This window comes from Aquarana catesbeiana, linkage group LG04, assembly GCF_042186555.1.
Source record: "Aquarana catesbeiana isolate 2022-GZ linkage group LG04, ASM4218655v1, whole genome shotgun sequence".
NCBI classification, from domain to species: domain Eukaryota; kingdom Metazoa; phylum Chordata; class Amphibia; order Anura; family Ranidae; genus Aquarana; species Aquarana catesbeiana.
In genome coordinates, this window is record NC_133327.1 from 312,735,677 (window position 1) to 312,748,798 (window position 13,122).

At 39.1% G+C, this 13,122-nt stretch overlaps 1 protein-coding gene across 4 annotated transcripts in view; it reads right to left on the reverse strand.

The window, feature by feature from the left end:
- COL12A1 (collagen type XII alpha 1 chain) overlaps positions 1 to 13,122 on the reverse strand; it is a 264,287-nt gene that overhangs the window by 165,690 nt on the left and 85,475 nt on the right. For 3 of the 4 annotated variants that reach the window (XR_012243891.1, XM_073626810.1, XM_073626811.1), the window contains exon 14: positions 8,706 to 8,975. The exons of the other annotated variant lie outside the window; for it this stretch is intronic. Coding sequence is in view for 2 of the 3 variants with exons in the window: in XM_073626810.1 (XP_073482911.1) it covers positions 8,706 to 8,975 (270 nt within the window). In the remaining variant the exon portion in view is untranslated. The remainder of the gene's footprint in view (positions 1 to 8,705; positions 8,976 to 13,122) is intronic. 4 annotated transcript variants of the gene reach the window in all.

The window sequence follows — 13,122 nt, forward strand, 5'->3', positions numbered from 1 at the left end:
TTACTATATCTATACATACTTTCTAGAAGCGATGATGTTTATTATCAAGCACAGTTCTACCATCTAAAAGTGCATTTATCAGAATTATTATTTAATTGCTCCTTCTAAAGGTATGTCTAATCTTATGTGCTTGTATATCACAACGTTCACCCACCCTTTTCCTGCATGGAGTGAATTTTCTAAATTCGCCTTAACCAACACTTGCTGGGTTTTTACGCTTCCTCTCTTTTTTGTTTCTTCACAGCAGAGATATTTATCTATGCGCATTTATATGCCTTTCTGTATCCATATATCTCCTTTTTCTCTGCCATTACTATTTCTTCTCTTCCCTCTCTTCATATTCAATATAGCCTCTTTACCAGGCACGTCCCCACATGCCTCACCTTGTGCATGTTTTCCTGGAGATCCACCTGTTGACTGGCTTGTGGTACCCCCCACAAATTGTTGAGACTCTCTACCAAGATGTTTAAAATCAACTGTATTTATTACTTGTATATTGTGTCTTCTCTCTCTCCTCTAGACTAATCAAACAAGATCTTAAAGAAGAAGCATTCAATTGTGAAACATGTAGAGCTAACCAAGTTTGTTGTCTATTATACTACAATGTAGGGATATGTCCTTGATTTAAGGGTTTGTCTCTGGGTTCTATGACCTGTCTGAGACAGACTTAGCTAGCTTTTGGCATCTTATTTTGCAATGTTTTAACATGTGTGTTTTTTGTACTATGTGTATAATAAAAATCCATATATCTATTTTTATAATTGGTGCCTACAAAGTCCATTTTCTTTGCCTTTCCATTTAAATGGCCAGTTAATGCAACACAGAGCCGTATCGCAAAAAATGGCCTGGTCATTAAGGGGGAAAATATTCTGGTCTGTAAGTGGTTAAAAAAACCCTTACATTGGCAGTAAGTATAAAATACTAATACTAATAAGTGTAGAAACCCCAATTACATTGGTGGTCAGTGTAAATGCCTCATTAAATTGCGAATATAAATGCCCCCATTACATCGGTAGCCAGCATAGAATGCTCTCATACTGATCATCAATGTAACCTGGAGGATTTTACAGTTTTAAAAATAACTGACACTGCGGCACTTTTGCCTTTCACTGACCACTACTGCTGAAGGGGTCTCCTTCCACTGGAATAGAGTAATGTTTTCTTTCATTGACCAGTACCAGAAGTACACACTCCTGACCACAGTACTCTATACACTATGTTGTACATTGCATAGTCCTGACTGCTACACTCACTGTTTAGAACATTACATACAGTAGACCTGACTATTATTTGCTATGGTATATTGTTCTGTTTATTTTCCCACCAGTTGCTTGTTGCTGTGTAGTTTGTAACTTTTCTTTAATTAATTGGTTCTTCAAGGTAGAAAAAACGTTAACTCGCTGTCTGTTTTTCTTAATTGAAATTATATATAAATATATATGTGTGTGAGAATTCCGCTATTAGCACAGTATTTAGGGGTATTTTGTGTGTGCAAAACAATGGATTTTGTAGTGTTTATACTATAATGAGTCTCAGACGTGCCCAATATTTAGCACCAATGTTTGTATCCATGAACCCTTCTGATGTTAGGTATGCAGCAAACATTCTCACTTTTTCCCACAATCACTATTGATTCTTTAACTGGAAACCAAGCCAAGTTACTTGTTGTGGGCATTGTTAACGTTTACATATTATTTATACTGTTAACATATATTCTTTTATTATTTAATAGGAACTTCTTTCATATTTCAGGTTGTCAGTAAAAATAGTGCTCTGTCACTAAATTATGATTGTTTGTTCAGTAAAAGTATCTAGGAGGCTGGCAACCCTGACAATGAGGATCATAGTTTAATTTATCTGATATTACGTGATAGGACTTCTGCTTTATTCATCAGTATATAAAATAGTCATTATCTGACTAAGCATTTCTTTATATGCTGTGTCTGCTGTTAATATAACTAGAGTTTCAGGATTGGGAACTTAGCGCCCCCAATTATATTTATAGTAGCAGCACAGCACCTTAAAAAAATGTTTGGAGTCACTCCTGATGCAGTCTAGCACACCTTATCACCAGTGGGCAACAATAAGGGAAATACCAGTTAAATTGCTCTTGTTGCCACATTTCCTTTATTGTCACTTTCTGACTACCCACTGCTAGCCCATATACGTATAGTCCTTCAATAACCAAGACAATCGGGTTGATTTACTAAAGCGAGAGTGCAAAATCTGGCGCAGCTCAGCAACCAATCAGCATCTAACTTCAGCTTGTTTAATTAAGCTTTGATAATAACACCTGGAAGCTAATTGGTTGATGTACAAAGCTACACCACATTTCGCTCTCTCCAGCTTTAGTAAATCAACCCCTATATAATTAATGGAAAGGCTGTTTTTCTGTTACATCTCATCTCAGGAAAGATTAAAGTCTCTGAATTTCCAAGTAAGAGGAACTGAACCTATATGAACTATCACTGATACAATATATATAAACAATAAGGAGTCTGTTTAAAAAAAAAATCATACAAGATTCACACAATTTTCATCCAGGATTCACAAGGTTTTCCAATTGAATCCAATTAGAAAAATGAAGTAATCTTGAGTGAGAGCTGTGTGGATTTTCTGTGAAAACAGTTATTACTAAGACCCCTTATTTATAGTCTTTATTATCATAAGATCACAAATATTGTGTATGTAGAATCTATGTGCAAAAGCAGGCAGAGTAATACATATCTAGGCAATTTGTTCTAGGGCAGCTCACAAATTTACAGCTTTCACTGTGTCTGAGCGACAGGTGCGCTTTAGAAAATAAATTGATTTAGAAATCCCAAAATGTCAAATTCTGTATTATATAGGCTTACAGGCTACTTTTCAACTTAAGCCTTCAGTTTTAGCCCAATGTTTTTGATAAACCAGATAAAATGTGGAATTAGTCTTCTTCACCAAAAAAAAAAAAAGATTAAAGACAACATCCACATGCTTAGCACATGTATCCAGATCTGAAAAAAATGCCTGAGAAATCTTTCAACAGATGTGTCTTAAGAGAATTTCCTGAAATTCCGAAGATTTTATGTAAAAAATGCATATCTACATACAAATGTATAAGTGTAACATAGTCAAGTCTAAGCGTGATGGTTATGTGATGCCATTGAAACAGCTGCAGTGATCCTGCCATTAGGCTTGGACCATAAGAAAACTCTGTTAAGCTTTATTTCTCACGGTACATGCTGAGAAAAGATGATCCCCACCAAAGCTGCTAGTCTCCAATTACTAAATTTGCCTGTTCATGGTGAAATGCATTACATGTTTTTAGAATGCTAATCTTCATAGTAATATAACAGGCAATACAATTGAATTGCTGTATTAATTCCCCACATACTGTATATATGACATAATCACCCCATTATCTAAAGAGTTTTAATTTAATATGCTAGTTTTTAACTTCCATATGCAGTAACCCATGGTAATCAGTCAGTTGCTGAACTCAAACCAGTACCCAATCAATTTTTTTTTGTTGCTATTAATGAATGCACTTGGAGCTCTGAGTAGGGTTGAAGCAAGTGTAAATTAACACATTACAGTTACCTTCACTCCTCCAGTTAAGCAACGTTGGGATTTGATGTTCAGGAGCTAGCACACCTCTGATTAGCACATCACTGTTCTAACTAGCAAATGCAATTCAATTCCCCATAGAGTTTATGGGAACCACCAAAGAATTGGCTGTCTGTGCTGTGCTGAGAGCAGAAGCATGTCTGCTATGAAAATTTAGACTCAAATATCTGTAGATCACAGAGGTAAGTGCAACAAAAATAACTATAATCACATTTGATTATAGTTATTTGAACTCTAACTGAATTACAATACATGTGTTATAGTACTGTTTATCATATATAATTGCCTTTTTTTTTTCATAAATGACTGTTTTGCCTTTAATCATCCTTTTTTTATTTTAACGCAGCAGATCTCATCCAGCCATTATCAGAGTCTTGCCATCTACAGTATACATACTTGCTGCAGCAATGTCATCTGTACATCATTGCTCTGAATTGTATTCCTGATAGTGAGAGCAGTGGACTATGCCTGCTGAATGTGAGTTGGTATGCCCACTTTTAGTCTCCACCAGGGGAACATTGTTATTATTATACGGGATTTATATAGTGCCAATAGTGTGGGCAGTGCTTTACATGTGGCAGGAGCAAATATTGAGATCACTTGTCACCCTATAACAAGAATCACCTGAAATAAACAGGAATAAATTCTGGACAGCCGCACTCGTAGATTAGCCTTGTTTATTTAGAAAGGTTCACATCAAATTCAAAGGTAACAGCAGACAGGAGGAGAGCTGATGTTTCGCACTAGCGTTAGTGCTTACTCATAGCTGATGTGAACCTTTCTAAATAAACAAGGCTAATCTACGAGTGCGGCTGTCCAGAATTTATTCCCGTTTATTGCTATTAGCAATAGCCAGCACCTACGGCCTCCGAACCGAGAAGGATTCACCTCCTGTCTGTTCAATGCTCCTGGAGCGGTGATATCTCTCCTTCTATATTAAGAATCACCTGAACAAGGAGATTCATGACAGTATTTTCAGGTATTTTTAAATAAAAACAGACTGCAGACTTAAAAAAAATTAAACTTGACTTATTAAGGAAATTACCTTAACATGTAAACGATTTTATGAAGTTTGGGTTTAGATCAACTTTAAGGCCGAACTCCATGTTTGCTGTGACTTTAAATAGTTTGTTTGGGCCACATTATTTTCTTTTGCTAACAGATGTGTCTGCTGGGCATGCTGTACAGTACAAACTGTCTGTAGCATCAGTATACAGTGCTGTGTGTCAGCAGTGGAACAGGGTCTTCCTGCCCTACTCCCAGGACAAAATTGAGCCAGGCTGAGGTCTGCTCAGCCATTCACAGTAAGCTTTGTATTTTGTGAATGAATACAAAGCTTCTTCAATTTGGCTGATGCAGAGATTGCGACATCATCATCTGCAGCTGGAAATTTAAAGTGATAATAAATACATTTATATATTTATATACTTTTTTTTGCTAAATTAAAACAAAGATGTTACACTTACTTGCTTTGTTCAACAATATTGCACAGAGTGCCCCCTTACTTCCTCTTCTAGGGTCCCTCGGGTGCTGTCTGCTTCCTCTTCTACTGGGTACCCCCTTAGCAATCCATGTGCTGTGGGGGCACCCATGCATGCACACTCCTAAGCTGGACTGTTTGTTTCCATACAGCAGCTCGGCCACACCCCATGCTTTCTCCTCAGAGGATTTGGCTGACAACAGCATGAGTCATTGTCTCCCACTGCTCTAAGAGTCTCTTGTGGGACAAAGAAGAGAGAGCAATAGAGCTGAGACTGGGACAGCGCTGGAGCATGAGAGGGCCCTGGTAAGTGATTAGGGAGGGGGCAGAACAGGTATTGCAAGGTATTTTACCTTAACACAGAGAATGCATTAAGATAAAAAAAAAACTTTTGAATTTAAAACCACTTTTAACCATTGGCACCCAAGTTACGTAAATGGACGTCCTTGAGTTGCAGTGGTTATACCGGGATGATGCCTGCACCTACAGGCATCATCCCAGTATCATTCTTTTCAGCCAGTGATTCTCTTTTTGCAGAAGTGATCTGAGTGGCTAATTAGCCACTCGATCACTTCTGTAGGTGGCGGAAGGGGGTCCCACCCCCCTCCTGCCACCGCCTCTCCTGGGCTCTCCCGTCTCTTCGCAGAGGCCAGGAGCAATGCGGTCAGCGGCCATGGCTGCCCTGTACAGAGAGAGAGTAACTGATGTCATTCCCCTCTCTTTGTAACCCTGAAAACCGTTCAGACACCGAATCTGTGTCTGATCGACTGCATGGGAGGCCAGAGGAGAGATTTGGGGTCTATAAAGAGAACCTGTCACGGCCCAAGCTGTCACAAGGGATGTTGTTCATCCCTTGTGATAGCAATAAAATGAGTACAAAAAAAGTGTAAAAAAAAAATTGGTATAAAATGTATTAATTAATTTAAAAATGTGAAGGGCCCCGTCCCACCATGCTTACATGCATACGTTACTCCCGCATGCATATGTAAACAGTGATCGCACCACACATGTGAGGTATTGTCACGAACATCAGAGCGAGAGCAATAATTCTAGCACCTGTAAAGGTGTTTCCTATGGAGAATTTTAAGCACTGTAATTTGCTGCCATTCCACAGGCAGATGCAATTTTAATGACATGACATGTTAGGTATCATTTACTCTGCGTAACAACATCTTTTAAATTTTTACAAAAAAATTGGCCTAACTTAAGTGTTTTGTTTTTTTTTTAATTCATGAAAGTGTTTTTTTTTCCCAAAAAAATTCCGTTTGAAAAACTGCTGCGCAAATACCGTGTGACATAAGAATTTGCAACACCCACCATTTTATTCTATAGGGTCTCTGCTAAAATATATATATATATATATATATATATATATATAATGTTTTGGGGTTCTAACAAAAAAAGTAGATTTTTACACGTAGGAGCGAAGTGTCAGAAATGGTCCTGATGGCAAGTGGTTAATCTATTTTTCAATTTAGTTCTTTCTAGGGAAATCAGGAAAAGTGGTAAACAATAAATCTGCTAATGAAGCAGATTCATTTTTTATTTGCATTATGGATTCTTGTTTACAACATAGTACTGTTCAACAGTTTTTTTGTTTGGGGGCAGCAAACAACCCCCCCCCATGGCACCTCAAAACCTCTCACCCGTCGCTGTCTGCCAGTCCACTGGCACTTACCCCATCTAGGTGGCGGGCACATCGGGCAGCGGCAGGGATCGGGCAGCAGCAGGCATTAGCGCGCAGCGGCTCCTGTGTCTTCTACTCCTTGCTTCCGCCGTGCGTCTTCTCCCCTCCTCCTAGGTGTCCAATAGGATCGCCTGTCCTTTCAGCTAATCGGGTGCCGAGTATTAGACCAGCTTCCGGATTGGCTGGGAGGAGGATCAGTGTTGCAACAGCAAATATTAATTTGCTGTTGTAACACCTGGGTGGGCTCATGGTGCAATGCTCTGATCCTATTTTGAAACCTATTAGAGCCTCTGGCTCTAATCGGGTGCTTTGAAAAAACACCCCTGCCACTGTAATTCATGCGCCCGGCGTCCTGAAAGGGGCCTGACGCATGAAAAGGGGATGGTGGCCATGGATAGAGGGCCGGTGCCCCTAATGGACAGGCCACTGCTGTTCAGTGAAGAAAGACTATCTAAGCAAATAATGTCTTACTGGCATCTAGGAAAAGGAATATAAATAATACAAAGCTTAATTTCACTCTTAAATTTTACAGAAGTTTGGGGAATTTGGACTTTTTTCCTTTTGAATGAATATATTATTTAGTTTGCTGTGGTATTTGCTCGCTGAATATTGTTCAGTTTTTATTGAAAGCTTAAATTCTCTTGCATACCTATGCTAGGTATTAGGAAGCACCTTTATATATCTTTATCGTTATTTTCTTTAAAGTATTTTTGATCAAAGCAACATCCCCGCATTGGATAAGATAATGAATATATCATGTTGTGTTAATCCCAGGAATTGATTAATCAGTAAAGATAAGCAAACAGGTTTATACTCAACCATCACTACTGAAAAATGTGGAATGATATCAATCTCCAATGAGATATTGTCAACATTTGATGAATGTTCCTATGTACTATGTCTTTTGTGTTGGCATGCACATACATGAGTTTCTTTACATTTCATTCCAAAAGTCCAATAGCTACAACATCGGGCTCTTGAACATTCTGATATTATTGCAGCACATGATCATCAAAAAGCCAAAGACCTTATGTCAACGTGCCATACAGTTAGAAAGCCTGCTTTAGCAAGGCAGGCATGTGTCCATAGTATCTAATTTACTCTTGTATATGGTGAAATAAATGGGTGATGACTTATGCCCCGTACACACAGTCGGATTTTCCGACGGAAAATGTGTGATAGGACCTTGTTGTCGGAAATTCCGACCGTGTGTAGGCTCCATCACACATTTTCCATCGGATTTTCCGACACACAAAGTTTGAGAGCAGGATATAAAATTTTCCGACAACAAAATCCGTTGTCGGAAATTCCGATCGTGTGTACACAAATCCGACGGACAAAGTGCCACGCATGCTCAGAATAAATAAAGAGATGAAAGCTATTGGCCACTGCCCCGTTTATAGTCCCGACGTACGTGTTTTACGTCACCGCGTTTAGAATGATCGGATTTTCCGACAACTTTGTGTGACCGTGTGTATGCAAGACAAGTTTGAGCCAACATCCGTCGGAAAAAATCCTAGGATTTTGTTGTCGGAATGTCCGAACAAAGTCCGACCGTGTGTACGGGGCATTACAGGTAAAGGTTTAGAAGTGCTGACATTACAGTTCCTCACCTAGTTAGGTTAAAAACTCATAGAGTTTTTTGGAGCAGAGCAACACTCCCCAACAGCTCACTCTTAAACATACTACTATCACTTAATTTACCAACAGCTAAGTGTCCTGTACTGCATACCCAATACTTATGCTGCCTAAGCAAACCTTCACAGTGATGTATACCAATATTAGAACAAAATGATTTATGATTTGTAGATTATAATTCTTCACTGTACTTTTCAATTTACAGACTTGGAGGTAGATCACTGGTTTCCCTACTAATTAATTGTCTCTAAGAGTTAAAAGATAATTCAATAAATAAATTATAATTATTATTACCTTCTGTAGTAGCTTCTCCTTCAAGAGGGGCTCCTTCACCACTTTTGTAATTAGCAAAAACTGAGATTTTATATTTTGTTTCTGGTTTAAGGTACTCCAGGACTGCATTAGTGACATCACCAGGTACCGTCTTCTCTCCAGCCTCATCATCAAACAGAGATTTCCATGCAATTCTGTAACCACGAACCATTCCTGGAGCTGCTGTCCATGATGCTCCTATTGTAGTGTCTGTGATATCCTTGGTTATTAAATTACGAGGTGACCCTCTTTCTACAAAATACAGTAAAAGAGCAATAACTCATTATGATATTATAGTAAAACTCACCTCATAATCATAGTATCATATACTGTTAGCATCCAATTCATAGCTCTTTATGAGTCCGATCAAAGTGGAAGCAATCTGAAATTATTTTTCACTGTTCTAAATACTCTAATCTGATAAAAGTTTAAAATGGATTGTTACAGGTTGCTGCATATCACAGTATTTTTTCGTATTATCTTAAATAAGCCACTTTTAGTTTACCATCTCTGTTAGTTGAAAGATAACTTTTACAGAAAATATAGTTATATACTTTTTTTAACATGGGGCAGTGATATGTGCTGTAATGTAAGCAGAATGTTTTTGGAACATGCAACATTATCATGCACAAAAAAAATCTAAATTATTCAGCGTTTTAAAGAATGTAATTTTAGTTTTGGTTTAAACCATCATTGAGTCTTTTTGCTGTCTGTGTCCCATTGGGGAGATTTCTTTTCACTCTTTGTTCCAGGGACACAAGAAGAAGTGAGAAAAAATTCTTCCAAAGTGTGGGAAATACACTCAAACAGTTGTCCCCATTTGAAAATGTCGGTTTTGTTCATGTTTCAGTTACAAATGTAACGTGTTGGATTTTCACATAAGTTTCTGTCCCAGTGACAATGATTATCAGAATAAATAGAAAGGGTGAATTTTGTAATTCAGGACAATGACAGCTAATACAATCTAGTAGAGGTTTTAGCCTTCTACACTTTAAATAATTGGCTTTACATTCATTTGAACATAAAATGGTATCTAGGGAACAATCATGTATGACTGAATAAATCAATTTATGAATCAGACAAATCTGGTAAATCTCTTCTTTTATGGCAAATTGCAAAATTTAGATTTACCACAATACCTGCACTGAAAAATGTAGAATTAAACAATCCTTTAACTGATTTTATAAACTGTTTAATTCTACACAGATGATAAAAGTTGCCAACACGTATGGACTATAATCAAACAGTTACCGTATATACTTGAGTGGAAGCCGAGTTTTTCAGCACATTTTTTGTGTTGAAAGTGCCCCCCTTGGCTTATACTCGAGTCACTGCCATCTGCCTACCTGATCAGCGTGTCATGCAGGTCAGACGGCGGATCTTCCAGTGTACAAAAGCCGCGCCTCCTCCTCGTCCTCGTCTGTGATAGGTAGAACACTCGGACGAGGATGAGAGGATGTCCGTGATAGACTGAACACTAACTGTTGGGAACTAAGTGGTCTGCCTATCACAGACGAGGACGAGCAGGAGGCGTGGCTTTTGTACACTGGAAGATCCGCCATCTGACCTGCATGACACGCTGATCAGATATGCAGAATGATCAGGGGGACATCCCGACCACTCACTCACTACATTTAAACGGCAATCCCCCCCCAGAGAGCTTGCAGATCGGTACAGGAAGGCTGCAGTGGACACAGAGTGGACACAGAGAGCTTGCAGATTGGCACAGGAAGGCTGCAATGGACACAGAGAGGTTGCAGATCGGCACAGGTAGGCTGCAATGGACACAGTGAGGTAGGCAGATCTGCACAGGGAGGCTACAATGGACAGGGAGGCTGCAATGGACAGGGAGACTGCAATGGACAGGGAGACTGCAATGGACAGGGAGGCTGCAATGGACAGGGAGGCTGCAATGGACAGGGAGGCTGCAATGGACAGGGAGACTTCAATGGACAGGGAGACTGCAATGGACAGGGAGACTTCAATGGACAGGGAGACTGCAATGGACAGGGAGACTGCAATGGACACAGTGAGATATGCAATAGACACAGTGAGGTATGCAATAGACACAGTGAGGTAGGCAGATCTGCACAGGGAGGCTGCAATGGACAGGAAGGCTGCAATAGACACAGTGAGGTATGTAATAGACACAGTGAGGTATGCAGCTGCAGATGGGCATTGTTGACCCTCTTTTCCACTTACAGTAGCTGCTGCATTTCTCCCCCTCGGCTTATACTCGAGTTAATAAGTTTTCCCAGTTTTTTGTGGTAAATTAGGTGCCTCGGCTTATACTCGGGACGGCTTATACTCGAGTATATACGGTATATTTGCTAAAATGATTAGATTTGTGCAATTCATATTCATTCAATTTATTTTTTTATCATGATCAATATTAAAACAGAGACAGTAAAACATGAAGGTTGTACAGAAATAAGCATCTGGAATGGACAACTGGGTTTTTCAACCTCATATAATGTGTATATTTAATATGGAAATTGAAATATCCCTTAAATTTTGTTAGAACCTTTAAATGACAAAGAATATGTTTCTCTTTGTATATAATACATTCCTTGGAGAGGGAAGTACTTTCAATAAAATACTTTTACAATGCCAAGTGGCCTGTGATTTACATCCCTATTAAAACAGACAGGAAACTAAACGTATTGCTGGGAGTTTTAAAAAAGATGAAGCAAAGCTGTGGTAAAAGGTAAAAATAATCTTTATAGTCTTCCTGTTGCCTCATGTCACTGTCTGCTATCCTGGCTGTGTTCTTTTATTTCTTGTTCAGATGAATTTTCAAGTGTGGTTATTACCTTTACCATTAATCATAATACCTGTCCAAATATATGCACTTTGATTAATTTCACATGGGTTATTTAGCACATATCACACTGCATTTTAAGCTTAAAACTATGCCTGTAAAGCCCAACTCCACAATGAATGTAAAATAAAAAAAATCAATGGCCCCGCATATATGAAAAAAAGAAAAATAAACGAATAAAAGAAAAAATGTCCCCGCTACAATACTTACCTCTTCTCTGGAGCTGTTGCCTGCTGACTAACCATTCCACAATCTAGCACCGTTCCTCTTCCAGGTTGAATGACACCCATCATCACCTAACCAACCTCTCTATCAGACCAAGCCATTATATATACATGCTTTGGACATGTCATTACTTAGGCTCAGGCTATTATGTGAGCACTGCACTGTCCAGGAGTAAAGGCCACTAGCCACCAGCGGGGAAGAAAATAGATCCATGATGTCACTGGACCAGCCAGAACACAAGGTATATATAATGAAGTGTGCAGGGAGGTTTAGGGCAGAGGATTGAGAGGGAAGGCATTTAAACAGGATTTAACATTATATATATATAGTTATAAATATAAAGCGTGTTGAAATGTTGATGTATACTTCAGTGAGGTTGATTTTTTTTTTTTACGAAACCTATGAACCATAGCACTCATGATCATTTAATCGTGGGTGCAATGTCAGGCTCAAGCAGACTCTCAGGATAGCTGTCTGCCTGTACCTCCAATACAGGCAGGCAGTTACCTGAGAGCAGGAACTATGAAAACACTCACCAGCACCCTTGAAGTTCATTGAGAACTACAAGCCATCAGCCACAATGTCTGACATTACTTGTAGTCTTTTCATTCACAGGAAACTGTGAATTAATGACACAGCCATGTGGGCAGAGCCCTGTATGTCCACACTGTTTTCAAATTGTGACAGTGGATGCAGGGAGAAGATCCCCTGCCTGCTGTCATGGGGGAGGGGTTGAGGAGGGAGAAGTTGCAGATACTGGAAAATGTTACATATTTCACCCTAAAAACGGGTGCAACATGTAACATGTTCCTAAGATGAACTTATCCTTTAACTTTTTCTGCAAATTGCAAATGAATAGGTATTCAAAGTGAAAGTCACTTTTTCTTAGCTTTCCATAGCTTAGTGAACAATCCTTTGCAATATAAACCTTATCCACCCCATTAGTAAGCCATTTACAACTACAAGGAGTAAAGAGTGTTTAAATAAATGAATTATTAAAGTGAATTTTAACCAACTAAATATGAATAAGCAAAAATCATGTTTTTTTAAATTCTTTTGCACATGGTTGGGTATTTAACCGGTTCCCGACCGGCTCACGTAGATATACTGCTGCAGAATGGCTCTCCTGGGCGAAATCCTGCACGGGTACAGCTTTTCCTTTAAGAGCCCTTAAAGACACGACGTGCGTGGCCAGCGGGAGTGATCGCCGCCGGCTACGTGCGACTGCGTGCACAAGAGCCAGCACGGGGATTTGTGTGTGTAAACACACAAATCCCGGTTCTGTCAGGGGAGAGGAGACATATCGTTTGTTCCTACTAAGTAGGAACAACGATATGTCTTCTCCCCCAGTCA